The sequence below is a fragment of the Podarcis filfolensis genome (assembly GCF_964270895.1).
Source record: "Podarcis filfolensis genome assembly, chromosome: 15".
NCBI lineage: Eukaryota > Metazoa > Chordata > Lepidosauria > Squamata > Lacertidae > Podarcis > Podarcis filfolensis.
Window position 1 is genome coordinate 3,396,069 of NC_139618.1, and position 15,638 is coordinate 3,411,706.

Consider the following 15,638-nt stretch of genomic DNA (forward strand, 5'->3'; position numbering starts at 1 on the left):
AGCTGAGTTCTACAGAGACTGAGGAGGAGGAAGCGGAAAGGCAGAGCCCTGGCTCTGGGCTGGCTATAAGAAGGCAGACAGGCAGATGAGGGGCTGGCTGAGGGCGAACCAAGGTTGGTGGGGCAGTGCCCCGTTTGGCCCAAATGAACCAGTCTAGGTTGAGGGGGCATTTCAGAGAGTCACTGTCAGTGTGGATAAAAGTGAGCTAGATGGATGGCTAACTCAGCTATTGGTTTAGACTGCTGTTAAAAGTCCATCAGGAACAGATCTGGAAACGGTGGATAGAGGCTGAGGAAAATAATATTGCACTCAGACCTGGCATTACGGTATTTATAAGGAGGATTCCTTTCTTTGGTAAAGATACCACTGAGCTGAGCGGCTGAACTCTCCTTTTGGGTTGCAAGAGAGAAGTTTTAAAGGCAATTAAGTTTGCAAAAAGGTGGACAAGTGCCCCCTGGTGTTTTCCAATAAAATAGCATGGGATGTTGGAATATGTAAGACTGCTCAGGTTGAACATAGGTCATGGGTCTGAAAAGATTGAAGCTACTTAGCTCTCCAGGGTTTCAGACAAGGGGCCCATCCCTACATGGAGATTCCATTGGGGACTGAACTTGAGACCTTATGCATGCAAAGCAGGTGCTCTTACCATTAAGCCACAGCTAGTCCCTTAAAATAAAACAAGCTCCTTGTGGTTCTAAATGAAAGGCTGATTTAAAGAAGAACACAGGAAGCTGCCTTATGCCAAGTCAGATCTTTGGTCCATCTTGCTCAGTACCGACTACACTGACTGTCAGCAGCTCTCCAGGATTTCAAATGGGGGAATATTCCCAGCCCTACTCAGAGATGCTGGGGATTGAACCTGGGACCTTCTGCATGCAAAGCAAGATGCTTTACCACTGAGCTACAGCCCTGACCAAGGTCAGCGCTGGATTTAGGGCAGGGTGGGTGGTTCCCCTGGACATGGCACTGAGCCAAGAGTGCACAAAATCAGCAGCAGCAGAATCTTTATTTGCATCAGCTGCTAGCCATAGCAATAACATAAAATAAAATGAACTGACATAGAGGTAAAACCTTAACGATACAAAATACATTCTGGGGGTTTACATCAATAATCAAATAAAAGATATTATTCTAATTTCCCCTGCTAATTTTTTTCCTCCAGTTTTTGCTGTCACCTGATTATCTTGATCTGCTAGAAGGACGGACACAGTAGCAATGGTTGAGCGACCGGGTATGGATAGTGTTATGTACTGAAGTTCTCACCCTGGGCCAGCAGGGGGATACTGTAGATTGTTATGCAAATGAAGGATTGAAAGTGACGTTCAGTGATTGGATGGATACTGTAGATAGTTATGCAAATGAAGAATCGAAAGTGACGTTCAGTGATTGGATAGTTTTAGAAAGTTGTTACAGTAACATGGTACTGGAGCTCTATATAAGCAGGCTGACTGAGCGCTTCAGTTCAGTTCTGTTCTGGCCTCTGAATAAAGAAGAGCTGTTTGAAGAATTGCTGTGTCGTCTGATATGTTCACCCACAACTTAACAGATAGTAGTAGAGGTGTAATAACCTCACTCCTCAAATCTTTATAAAGAGTGCAAGCTACAAGCACAGGAGCTACTGACTCAATACTGCCATCTCCACATGGACCTAACCGTTTTTCCAGTGGGATTTTTTGAAATCAACCCTCAAGTACATCTGAAGGCAGTGTATTTAATCTTGCATAAGTGAAAGTGCATCTGTATTTTGGAATTGTTGAATTTTGCAAATAGGGTGCCAGTGTGTCAAAATGGCTAGGTGGAAAAGAATCATACCATGGACAAAATTTTCTTATCATGGCCAAATGATTCTGTTGCTCGATATCATATAGGTGCGCCTAATTAAATTATTTGCTTTACTGAAGCCCAATGTTAATAACTGTTGCGGTGATAAACCAGAAAAGTAAAGCTGCTGGTTGACAATTTCAGTCCAAGCACTCTCGTGACAATCTTGCGATATTAAGGGTAGTAGACCGGTGGGGTTTAAATTCAGGCGAAGCCAATAATTAAATGTCCTACACCAAGTCTGTAATTCAACAGAGGGGAGATTAGCCTCCAAGCGCAATGAAGCATTTGGAACATGGGGGGGGGGGGATTGCCTTAGGAACTTAGATTGATCCAAGGTGAGCGCCTGTCCAGATCTGAGCCCCATATAATAACTGTGCTAGGGATTTAGCTTTAAACACTTCCAAGTGCTGGTGGTATGTGATTGTCACCTTTCATATGGAAAAAGTGTTTCGGAATTTTGGCACTTTGAGATGCTTTGCATATTTCTTATGTGCTCCCCGTGACCCTGTTGACTGAAAAATAAGGCTGAGGTATTTTAAGACTTTAACTCGTTCGATCAACTGATTATCCATATAATCAGTTGATCAAACTATAGTGTAGTGGTTAGAGTGTTTGACTAGGACCTGGGAGACCAGGGTGCAAATCCTCACTCATCTCTGAAGCTCACGGGGTGACCTTGGACCAGTGACTGCCTCTCAGCCTAACCTACATCACAGGGTTGTTGTGGGGATTCAATGAATGTGAGAACCACAGAGCTATGCCTCCATCTTCATCATGTGAAAACTTGGAACAATATCCTCAGGTAGCCCATTCACAAAACAGCTTATGTGGTGGCAATGCACTGATGATATCTTTGTGGTTTGGACAAATGGCAAAGATAACCTATCTATTACATCCACTCTATCAATTTACACCCACTTCATTCATCCAACTATCAAGTTTACTAACAATGTCCACTCACAAACCACTTAAATGACGGCGATACATTGATGGTCTGGGCAAATGGCAAAAAAGATCAATTACGGTACGTCCATTCTGTTCATCCAGCTATCAAGCTTACATTTACCAGCACCACTGATAGGTCACTCATTCCTTTCCTCAATGTCCTCCTCAGCACTGGAAGCACAAAAAAGCCACAGATCTTCTCTACAGCAAGCCCACTGATGTCCACACCTAGCTGTACAGGAAATCCTGCCATCCAAAATGGATACATGTTGTCTACAGCTTGGCTCTCAGGATCAAATGCATTTGCAACAATAAATATACATACCAAAGAAGGCTCATCAGTGAACTTCCTTCAAAGAGGATATCCTCTACATTTCATAGATTGAAACAACCACCAAGCTTTCATCCTGTTTAGAGAAAACCTCTTTCATCGAAGTGGGGTGTTAACAAATAGCAACTTATTTTTACCGAATTCATAGTTTAATTATAAATGGTAAAAGCACAAGCTCTGAGACCCTTAACACCATTTGAAAACCAATGGATTGGTTTGCCTTAATGTGACTTACAGATTTAGGGAAGCCTTTAGAAAGGTATTGGAACTAGAAACTGGCACCCAAATTCTTCTCAAGGACTGGAATAAAATTTGGGAATCGTGACCCTTAAAAACTGTTTCCAGTTTTCTTGGGGCAAACTCCTTGAAATTACTACACAGATAGCATCGCACTCCTTTGCAAATGTCTTTTAAAAAAATTTTATTTATGGAAATTTGAAAACTAAACGATAATTCAACAACATTTCAAATTTAATCAGTCAACCTAGTCCTAGGACTTCCCCTCCATGGTTTTCCCAAAATTCCAATTCTTGCTGCATATTATTATTATTATTATTATTATTATTATTATTCTATGCCTTAACTTCTTCACACAAAAAAAACTCCACCATACTTTCCACTGTTGTTCTTACTCAAATCTTATTTGCATTTAAACATGTTTACTTTGAGTTTTTAAATAATCTACAAACATTTTCCGGTCCTCCTTAAAGTCAGTCTCTTTTTGATCTCTAATTTTGCAAATCAGACTTTCCAATTCTACATATTTTACAATTTCAGGTGCCATTCTTCTTTAATGGGTAACTTTTTTGTGCATATAATATTCATGGTGCCAATGTTGCATAAAGCAACAGATTTACCTGTTTTGGGGGGACATCTCTTCCAGCTATCCCTAATAAAAAGGCTTCTGGTCTTTTGAGGAGAGTTACCTTAAATATCTTTTTTGTCTCATTATAAATCATCTCCCAAAAGTCCTTAGCCACTTTACATGTCCACCACATGTGGTAAAATGAACCTTCTATACTTCTTTACATTTCCAACAGATATTTGAAGCTGATTTAAACATCTTTGCCAATTTACTTGGTGTTAGGTACAGTTTTATATATAATTTTAATGAAGTTTTCCCTCAAAGTATAACACGTTGTGAAATTCAACCCAAATTTCCACAGTTTTCCCCATGATTCTAAGTCTATATTGTGCCCCACATCCCGAGATCATAGCAGATTTAATCTTTTCATCCTTGGTGTCCCATTCTAACAATATACATCCTTAAAATCAATTTTCCTCTGTTTTCTATCAGTTCCCTTTCAAATTGGGAACTTTGTTCATCAAAGCCGCACTTTTTATCATGTTTAAATGTTTCATTCAATTGGTAATATTGTAACCAGCTACTCCTCTATATCAACCTAATTGTTGGAAGGGTTACAATAAACTTAGTACATATCGTTTGTGGTGAGAAAAAGTACATTGGTACAAATTTGTTGTTTATGTTGTAGTCAGAAATGATAAATATTACTAAAGAAACCTGTTTGATGTCCAAATTTTTTGATGATACCAATCTATATATATTGTCAAAAGAATTTGTCATATATTTTGGCATCTCAAACGGTCTTAATGTTGGACACATTTGTTGACTGAGTAGTGAGAAAGAATGGACTGTGGAGTCTGTTGTTGTCCAGAAACACCAAGCAAGGTGAGCATGATGGGAAGGAGCTAATGAGATATTTTGAGAATTATTTATGGTTCTAGCCCCAACCCAGCTACACTGAGAGACAACAGCAGTTGGAGGAATTTCAGGAACTGGACAGCAGATAAAGGCCAAGGACTTTATAATTGGACATATTTAGACTGACACATGCAGAGAAAAGGAAAATAATTAGAGCACCTCCTTTGAAATCCTATGGAAAGTTAGAGAAGGTATTAACACAAATAGTAATTGCTAAAAACTGAAATGTAATTTGATGTCAATAAAAAATAAGAACTGGACAAAAAACATTGATCAAGGAACACAGGAAACCACTTTGATTAAACTGTATAAATTTGGAATTAATTTGAATTATTTTGATATTAATTGGAATCTGTATAATTGCCAAAACTGTGGTAAAATAGGGTAAATATTGGGAAATTAATTTTAAAAAATCATTTTAAAAAATGCCCGACATATTAACACGCATGTCCTCAACTAGAGGATAGCACCAGCGTTGCTTCAGCGAATTAAGGCCTCCTGAGCATAAATTTTATAAAAAAATTAATTAGTTTAAATTTTTTATATTTTATTATTGAAAGCGACACTGAGACCTAAATGGAGAATAGAAAGGGAAAAAATTAGGAATAAATAAATAATATACATGACATACTATAATTATACATCATAAAGAGATAATCATGCCCAGTATTGATTGATTCTCTCATATCAATACCTTTCCGTTAGCACAGGAGGTATTGTGGTTGGTCTGGTGCTGCCCTTAACCAATATGCCTGAACCAGAATCACTTCCAGCCAGGAACGGCCCATCCTAGCCGACGACCGTTCCCTTATACAAGATGGCTGCCTTCGGGCTCTAACGGCCGGACGGCGGAGTGGCGAGGGACGAAAGAGACAGCTTGCCCTCTCCCAAGATGGCCTCTCTCTTCGGCACGGCCTGCCCGCTTCCAACATGGCCCCCGCGCTACCGATCTCCCCCAGCGGGGCGTGCCCTCGTCCAAGATGGCCCCCTCGAGCACACCCTCCAATCAAAACCCGCTTTCCGCCGCTTCGATTCGCCGCTTTCCCTTCCCCGACGCCCATGCGGCCATGCCGCTTGAGGGCAAGAGGCCGGCCGGTTACCGTTGACTTTTTTAAAATAAATAATAATAATAACAGCCACTGAACATTTCCCGAGATGCCCCGCGAGGCCTTTCCTCACCGTTCGACCCCCGGAAGAAAGAACCTGCGCGGCGGCAGCGGCGGTTGTTGACAACATGGCGGCTGCCTCCTTTTCCGCCGTGTGGGGAGCGGGAGGCGGCGGCGGTTGCGGGAGGAGCAGGAGGAAGGCGCTGCCTCAGGAGCCCTGAGAGGGAGACGGGACCGCCCGGGCCTCCCTCTCCCGGCCCCCGCGCCGCCGCCGCCGCCACCATGTCCTTCTTCAAGAGGAAAGGTAAAAAATAATAATATAGAAGCCCGTTTGTGGGGGGGGGGGCGGGTTGTATGTGGTGTGAGGTGAAATGTGGGGGAGGGGTTGCCGGGAGGTCAAAGGGGCGGGGCGTCTTTTGGGGGAGGGGGAGGGCCTGTGTGTCTTTCTGAGGGGGGGGCTTAGTGTAGGGGGGGCTTAATTAAAAGAAAGCTTGTTTCAAGGGCGGTGGGGGTGCCTGTTCTTGAGGGAGAAGGGGAGTCCGGGTTTCTGAATGGGGGGAGCTAAGCAAAAGGGCGAAAGGGGGGGGCTGCCTTGTTGTGTGAGGAGGTGGGGGAGGGGGACTTCGAAGGGGGGGCTCTTGAGGGTGAAGGGGGAGGTGGGTGTTCCTGCTTTCTCTCTGTGTTTTGGGGGAGGAGAGGTAGCCAACACGGTACCTCCCCCAAATGATGTTGGGCCAGCATCCCAGCAGCCAGCATGCCCAATGGTTAGGGGTGATAGCGAGGGTGGGGAGGGGTTTTCAGAAGAAGCTCGGGAGCTTTTGGGGGGTGTCTCTGAATATAGGCTGGACCAGAAGCAGCGAAAGTTTGAGGCCTGATGGTGGTGGCAGAAGGGGGCAGCCGAAGGGGGCTGTCGGTGTGTGGGTGGTGAGGGTCTTAAGGGAATCGGGAGCGTGGAGAATAAAAGGCCTCGGGGAAGGGATGAAAAGGTTTAGGAACAAGCACGGTGGTGAGTTCGTTGGAGGGTGGCTATTTTGGGGGACAGAATTAATGTAGCAATTGGGTTCCAGGATGCTAATGGGACAGTGGTCCGGGAGTATTGGGAGTGAATGCTCATAGTAAGGGGATCTCTGCTGGACCCGTGTTATGGGGAATACAAAAACTGGGCAAGTGGGAGACTAGGTAGAGACGAGGTGGGTGTTTCAGGGTGATGGGTTGTCATACTTGTTAGTGTGTAAAAACAGAGGAAATAGCAGCCATGACAGTCAAAAGAGAGAGAACTAAGCTTCTGGGAAAAGGCATCTGAAAGAGTTTGAAATTCCCTCTGAATGAGCAGGACCCTTCAACTTCTGCCTTTATCACTAAGTCATTTGCAAACACGCCCAGCGCCATGTGCAAGGAAGGCTCACGTGAATGTCCTTGAGCACCTTGGTTTTCCTCTTGGCAGCGCCTGCCGTCTGCTTTTGCTGCAGTGCCCCTGGACCACTGAGGGGCTGGTGGGCTTGGACTATCTGCTGACTACTAGCCTTCTACTACTAGAATAACGAACAGCAGCCAAGCCTGAAAGAATTATATTCAATGAATCACAATAGCAAACAGCCATAAAACAAGGAGCAGCTTTATGACTGCTTCTCCCTTAGGTAGAACCCATTCCTACAGATTTCATAGCCTGTAAGCTCAAAACCCAAGGCAGCAGATTTGACATAGCTGCATTTGTGTTGGGGAATGCAGCTTCTCTCTTGTTTTGAGGCACTCCTTGGTCTAATAATTTGGGTTTGCATGACTTGAATGGGTCATTGCCTGATCTTCAAAGGCTTGGCTGTGAGCGCCCTACGACTAGCACAGCCGTCTCCTCACTTAGTGATATTTGCAATTGCATAAGTTTGCACTCCCAAGGCAAGAGATTTTTCAAAGTGATATGCACACAATATTTTCAAGTTCAATAGTGAGCCGTTAAACAAAAACAAAAAATTTGCAACGTTTGGAGAAACGTTTCCATATTACGTAAAGTATATAGTGTAACTTGAGATGTACATATTCTGTTTGCCTGTCTTGTTAAAATAGACCCAAGCACCCTTGAAGCAAAAAGGCCGGAGTCCTTCCTAAGGGAAATTTAGGGGACAGAGCTTCTACGGTATGAGGCAGGGGATGTTGCTGACATATTGATGGTGAGGGCTTTCAGGGTGCTTGCTCTCTGCTGTTTGGTCCTTCTTTTGCAAATAGAATTTATGAACTGTTGCAGTGTATACATCGTGGTGGCTTTTAAGGCCTTTAACCTGCTTTGGTCAGCTTGTGTGGGGTCACACACTCTCTAACAGGAAACATTTATGAGTCTATCTTCCTGAGTCAGGTTTTTACTAAATGCTTTTCATTCTTCAGCATCCTGTAGTGCATTTCAGTCTTTAAAATATTGCTTTGCTTCACCAGCCATAGTGGTGGTGTCTGTTTGTGAATGGCCCTGGACATCATGGAGGAATGGTACAATGGAAATGTGATGAATACATTTTCATTTTTTTAAAATGAAGTTGCTGCTCATTAAGCATCTTTCATAGTTTGGAGAAAGAGAGAGGCAGGATAAAAAACAAATCTGATTCTAGGAATGTGGGACTAGCTCTCATATCCCCCCCCACAAAAAAAAAAAAAGAATAGGAGAAGCAATTATAGAACAAGGAAATAATACAAATGTGCCTATTGCCATGTTGATTAAATTGCAGGTCACATAATGGACAGTTCCTCTATGTGCGTGTGTGTTTTAGAGTTAGACTTTTGTTGGGGATTGTTTCCCTGTTATAAAGCAGCAGTCCAACTGCTTTTGAAGTGTAAGGCTTTTTGTAAAAGTCAGCCTCTTGATACGCCCACTAACTTTTGGTACAATGGATTCATTTAAAGTTGCCTTTTCCTTAACCACACAAACCCTGTACTGAAAACAGCTATTTTGTGACCCAGCCCAGCCTTGGGAGCTGCTCCCCAGTTCTGGAATTCCCACCCCTGGGGCCGGTAGCTATAGGCTGTAACACAGCCTGTCCTTTCACCAGAGCTAACAAGGGAACAGGCTGGGCATTTCCTCCTGTCAAACCTCCTCCTCCCTTGGGTGTGAATTCACCATTTTTGCCGTTTTACTGTATTGAAGGGTGGCAGTGGCATGGATATTAAGCAGGGTCATTTAACTAGCTCAAACTGTGATTAAATATGGTGCTGGGAAATGAGGGGAAGGAATTCATGGTTGCTCATCTTCCTGCACCAGACTCTGGAACTTTGCTAACTTCAAGTATTTTCTTGAAACACCACTGAGACCTTTTGTATCAGGTTTTGAGGAGTGAAGCAGTCCCGGGGTTCAGGTTAGCAGTGTGACATCTGTTCTACTTTTGGTCCCTGATAGTTAGGAATCCCAAAACAGACAGTATAAGGCGTGCACACCATATCTAGCCCACCAACAGGACTTTGCCCTTGACCGCTGGTCACTTGAAGACGCTCAAAGATGTTTCCTCCCCCTCCTCAAAGGGAGCAGTTTGGTGTCAGGGCACTCCTTGCTTAGGTGCCTACTCTGACTCTACAATATCTACAATATCTGCATAGCAATGTTTCCTTCCTTTAAACAGGGTTATCTCGCTGAACTTGAAAGCATTGCTGGGATCCTTGATAACAAGGGGGGCAACAGACTTGAGATGGACACAATCGTGGGACCCACGTGGCGGCAGCCACAGTTTCCCACCAGCAGGCCTCTCAAAAGCCTGAATACCTGCCGCTGCAGAAAACCAAACACAAGGCATCCCAGCGACAAAACAAGTTTGCCTCGTGAGCAGCTGGCAATGGTAGCATCCCCCATTACCATCCTCCATTCTTAGACACACTCCTTGATGCTGGCCAGGAGTTTCAATGCAGATCCACCTGCATTTTGGAGCGAAGATACCCTCTGAAAACTATTACACAGGCCAGCTGGCCTTGGGATTGTCGTGTCTCAGAATGCAGGGGTATGGAAGGGGGGTGCGCTTGAATGCGTCTCCATGTCAGAAGTTCCCTCCAAGTAGAAAACCACTATTTTGGGGGGTGCTCAACTAGAGCCCTTCTCCTTATACTAGCTTGAATCGGGCATGGGCATTCTGTTTATGTAGGGAAGCATACAACCATGTGACACGCCTTCTCACCCCTTTCCGAACACCCTCCAGTCAGCTGCTGCCCCCACCCCTGGTCTCTGAGCAGCCCCCCCTCGCCCCAAAGAGAGGTGTCTCCTCACACTGCCCCACAGGGGCCTGGGAAGAGGATGCCCTCAGCCTTAGTGCTCCATGGAGACTGGCCCAAGGTGAACATGAGACCAGGACCATACTCACCTTAGGAGGCAGCAGTGGGTGCTGCCGGGCCTACATGGTGGAAAGGCTCCCCGTCAGCACTGGGCACTCAGCTCCCAGGCAGGCCTTGCACACAGTAAGTGCAAGAAAGGCCAGCATGGTGCCTGTCTGTCCACCTGCCTGCCCAGCCTCCCACTTGTCTGTCCATTCCTAATAGCAAGGGCTGGTGGTCTAGCTGGCTGGGCTCCCTCGCCCGCCTGCTTGCTTACTCTGAGGCTGCCTCAGCTTCTGGCAACCAGCACCCACTGGCCAGCTCCAGAGGCACCATTCGCCTGGGGAGCTTATAGCTATGGCTGCTGCAACAAAAAGCTATGCAAGCCTTTGGGAGGCAGAGACACGAGAGGGCATCAGAGAAGGGAGGGAAAGAAAGAGGATCAGAGGCCAATGTTGCTTGCAGCACCCCGGCAATCATTCAAGGCACCCCAGGGTGCCAAAGTACACTGGTTGAAAACCCCTTCTGTAAAGAAGGTGAATAAGTTGTGATACTTCCTTTTTTCTTTTTTTTTAAAAAAGTAATCTTTCAGGTCACCCAGCCTTCCTACTCTACAGGCTGAGAAACTCAGAGGACAATACAGGGTGGGGCAAAAAATCAGTACTGCTCTGGCAGGTTGATAGTGACCATGTTATGCCACTTCCTTTCCTGGGCAGAGAAGCAGGAAGTTTTAAAGTTAAGATATAGAGAGAAGTTCCGTGTAAGGTTCATGTTACCCAAAACTGTCCTGAACACACAGTTATTTTACCTTTAGGAATGCATCAGCAGAGGAAAAACGCTGGACAGTAACTGCCAGGTACCATTTGGGGCTTTTCTGGAAACTTTGGAAGACAAAGAACAGGGTTGGCAAAATTCAAAACTGCGAGGCATTATAGGGAAATGCCTTAGATCGAGGAGCTTAAAAAAAAGAAGTTTGCTTTTCTTTTGATTTATATATGCATCTATATTCTGCCCAGTAACAATGTTCTCTGAGCAGCTTACAATATCAATAAAAATTAAAATAGAAAGATCAACAGTAATACAATTGTAGATTTAAAACAAGCTTTTAAAAAAAGAGTTAAGAGATCTTTAAAAAGCCTTTTCCTGGTACTGAAATGATTCCAAAACTGGCATCAGTTGAGCCTCTCCAGATAATTGGGTTTCGAAAAATGTAAACCAGCAGCCAGAAGTGACTGTGTGAAGTTTTGAACACCTGTATGTATTCTAGAATGACTAAGGAACCATGCCAACTGCCTGATGGTGATGGAAGTGACGCTCACTGAGCATTAAGAAGCCCCAGTCCATTTGTTTTCCTATGTGCAAAAATGAGATTTTAAGTTGGGGAGTGATACAGTTTTTGAGTTTCACTACTACCCTATCTATAGCAGAAAATTGCTGAAAAACCCTGGAAACTTGAATGGTTCTTCACTGATACGTGTGGGCAGTAAAATAAAAGACCACCTATTCTTTGTCTATCTAAGTATATCTATAAGCAGCCTTTGGTTTTCAGTATGACGTAATACTGCTGTGCTAAATCTAGTAGAAATTCTGCTGACTGCATTTTGGACGTCTGCGAGGAAGTGAGCCTTCAGATTACAGTGGTGCCTCGCAAGACGAAATTAATTCATTCTGCGAGTTTTTCCGTCTTGCGAATTTTTCGTCTTGCGAAGCACGGAACTGCACCTCTTCAAGCAACGCGCCCGGTTTTAAGGAAAAGGAAACAAATTCGCAAGACGTTTTCGTCTTGCGAAGCAAGCCCATAGGGAAATTCGTCTTGCGAAGCAACTCTAAAAACGAAAAACTCTTTCGTCTTGCGAGTTTTTCGTCTTACGAGGCATTCATCTTGCGAGGTACCACTGTACTTTCTGAATCAGTGGGAACTCTTATTAGCTCCCAAACCCTAGTGGCTTTAGGGACGCACCCAGGAAAGTTAAGCTTCCTATCTCCTCTGGGACCAACATGCCAACCCAGCTTTGCTAACAAATCCATAAAGCTTGGTGGCTTGCAGAGAGGTTTAGAACCTTCCTGCTCCCATGTGCCTATTGGACATGAACGGCATAAAAGGAGAGGGAGAAGAGAACACACATTGCCAGCCTGGTCACCTGGAAGTAATTCCTACCCACCACAGGTGACCAGGCTTGCAGACATTTTCTGCCTACAGCAGACATTCATGCTACATGGAGATTTTGTAGACTGAGAGTCTATGGCTACCTAGTGGTGGTTTGCAACAGTTCCCTGCGCCTTATTTGATGATTCTAAAAGATAGTGGGGTTATAGAGTGAACCCTTTCAAATTAATGTTCTTAACTTGGTTGGACGCCTCCCAGGTTTCCTTGCAGTACCGTCTTTATTGTGTTGAAATGTAACTGACCTCTGTGTTCCTGCTTAGTAATTCCCTCGTGTGTGAGGCTGGTGCTGATAACAGAAATATTCAGGTGTAACCAGAAACGCAGGCAAGCTAAGTTGGTGACGTAAGTGAAGTTTGTGTTCCCGGCACCAAGTTAGCAGTTAGAAGGAAGTTACATGGAAGCATCTCCAGAGGGGAAGCAAGGAAGAAAGCCAGTGTGGAATAGTTATCGGGATGTGGAAGGACCAGAGTTTGAATCCTTACGCATCCATGGCACTTACTAGGTGATGTTGGGTAGTCACTGTCTTAACAACCTTTGCAGGGTTGTTTTGAAGACAGAAAAGCAGGAGGGAAACCATGTGAGGTTTATTGTTGGTTTGGCTGTTTGGTTATAACCAATCTTGCCTTGGGCAAGATAAAGTGACTAACAAATTTAATGAATGGATGAATAAATAATAATAAATCAATAATGTAAGCTACCATTGGAGCAGTATGCAGATGGAAAAACTGCACACTTGACTGAGTTGTTTCAAGCAGTTATTGGAAGAAATAGCCCACGGAAATCAAGGAAGGTGGGGAGCTGAGCGCATATTCTGGATGAAAGTTCAGGGCCTTGGCAAGTCCATTTAGAAAAAGGGCTGCAATATTTAGGTCATGGTCACGAACCTACCAGAACCCTCTGATCATCTTCTGAGGACCTTCTCCAGGTGCTCTTGCTGAGGAGGTTCAGAGGGTGGTGACAAAAAGCAGGACTTATTCCCATCTGTGGAACGCTCTCCCCTGTGAGGTCTGCCTCGTATTTCCATTGAGAGATTTTTGGCACCAGGCAAATAAATGCTTGCCTATTTTCCAAGGCTTTTGACAGAGATAATGTTGTGCACTGTTCTTTATTTGTCTGTGCATTATATGTGTAAATATAATATGAACTGTAGGTATTTAGTATGAATTCTTTCAATGGGATGGTGTGTTTATGTTCCTAAATGTGTTGTAAGTCACTCGGAGATGGTTGGGTAACAAGTGACTAACAAGTCTGATAAGTGATAATTAATGCATTTGCTTTGCATGAAGAAGATTCTGAATACCATTTCCAGTATGTCCAGTTTAAGCCGGGAAAGACTCCTCTGCCTGAGACCCTGGAGAGCCACTGCCATTCAGTGCAGACAGTGCTGAGCTAAGTAGGCCAGTGATCCAACTCAGTATAAAGCAGCCCCCTCCCTCCTCTTTCATCCTCACAACAGCCCTGTGAGGTTGGTCAGGCTGAGAGAGAAAATGACCTGCCCAAGGTCACCCAGTGAGCTTCATGGCTTAGTGAGGATTTGAACCCAGGTCTTAAACACTACATCACACTGGTTCTCCTGGTGTTTGTTTCAGATCACCCTTTGAAGGCAATCTGAAACAACCACTGCAATTAAAGGAAGTTGATGGAAATGCAGTCCTTGCACTGAATGGCACCTAGTTCAAACTTGGCCTGAGTGGCGGTAAATGTTTTGAATTTCATGCATACTTGCAAAATCTATTCCCTAGATCTGCCTCCTCCTTTAAGCCGGCTGTACAAGTCTGCACTTACCAATGAATTATGCAAAGCCCTGTGAAAGCGCTGCATTTCATACAGCAAGGATGCGCCTGTCAGCCTTGCTTGTCCTCTTTCGGCGGGAGGTTGCAGCTTCCCAAACTGGGCCACTGAGAATCAAGAGAGTGAGTAAGCTGCCTGCTAGATGAACAAGCATTCCAGTTATTTTAACAAGTGGGATTCACAAGATAGTGTGGAGGTGTAAATGCACTGAGGCCAGAGAGGCCTTTTGCGTATTTCCTGTGATGCCGCTGATTGCCAAGGGCCAAACATGTGATATTTCCAGGGCATGAAGTCTGGAAGATATTTCCAAATAACCACAATGTGCGTTTCTGAGGCCAGCTGATCAAACCGAATATTTAGGGCAACAACTCCCTTCAGCCCCAACCAGGCCGATGGAAGTTATAGTTCAAAACATCTGGAGGGCACCAGGTTAGGGGAGGCTAGCCTACAAAGGAGTCTGCGGGATTCACAAGTATGCTTACTCCATCACTTAAAGAATTCAGCCTGGTAAGAGATTACCATGCTGCTGAAATACCACACTCAAAATGGGTCTGCCAGTGAAAACTGCAGGCCCGTATCAAGTTATTTCCCTTCCCCTCGCAACACGAGGCTCACCAACAGTCCCTTGTCTGCGGTATTCGAAACTCCCATTGTTCTAGGCACATTTTGTGACAGGGAATTTCATTAGCGCGAACAGTTTCTGAGCTCTGGGTACAGTACTGCGCCTAAGATTTCAGATTAAAACTGCAGAGTGGAAGGAAAGGAGGACCTTTTTCTGCCTCCCCACTTCCAGCTGCTCTCTGAAGACTGGAGAAGAGACCCTCTTAAGAATATTAGGGGGCTGGACTGGGGAAGGACTAGACCATGTGAAAAATGAACAAAATATTTTAGCTGCAGTTCATTCATTTTCAGCTTTGTATTCTTGTTATAAAAAAGCACGCCTACACATTCCGTTGTTGTGCCCATAACCTCGGTTTAAGGCGCCATTTAGCTCCTAGCTTCCATATCTCAGTTTCTAACACGGTTTGTCTGGTAGCCTGTGGTGATTATCAGACCCCTCCAGGTAACTAGGCCGAGTTGTGTCTCCAGAGCTACAAATGGCTAACAATTTGTGCCTGCAGTCGGGCAGCTAGTAAGAACCAGCAAAGGCCGGTGACTTTTGCCGACTTACGTAATACAAATACATACCATATTTTGGTGTTTTTTTCCTGTGTAGCTTCCTTTCTCCTGCTTCTGTGAGAAACGCATGGCTACGACATTGCTGAAGCATGTGTGAATTGGGGCTCTGTGTCAGAGCATCTGTTTTGCATGCGGAAGGTCCCAGGTTCAGTTCCCAGCATCTCCAGGTACAGCTGGGAGAGATTCCCTGCCTGAAATCATGGGCAGCTGCTGCCAGTCAGTATAGATGATAATGAGCTAGATGGACCAATGGTCTGACTCAGGATAAGTCAGCTTCCTATGTTATGGGGAGGGAAG

At 44.6% G+C, this 15,638-nt stretch overlaps 1 protein-coding gene and 1 long non-coding RNA gene across 2 annotated transcripts in view; both read left to right on the forward strand.

Moving 5' to 3' along the window:
- The first annotated feature begins 665 nt into the window (after window positions 1-665).
- LOC310750848 lies at window positions 666-1,970 on the forward strand. Its single transcript, XR_014542335.1, has 2 exons — window positions 666-1,247; window positions 1,557-1,970. It is a non-coding gene; the product is annotated as an uncharacterized lncRNA (long non-coding RNA).
- A 3,992-nt stretch (window positions 1,971-5,962) lies between these two features.
- Window positions 5,963-15,638, forward strand: part of AKAP10 (A-kinase anchoring protein 10) — a 31,610-nt gene continuing 21,934 nt past the window's right edge. The window contains exon 1 of the mRNA XM_083587769.1: window positions 5,963-6,233. Coding sequence (XP_083443895.1) covers window positions 6,212-6,233 — 22 coding nt within the window. The 5' untranslated portion in view covers window positions 5,963-6,211. The remainder of the gene's footprint in view (window positions 6,234-15,638) is intronic.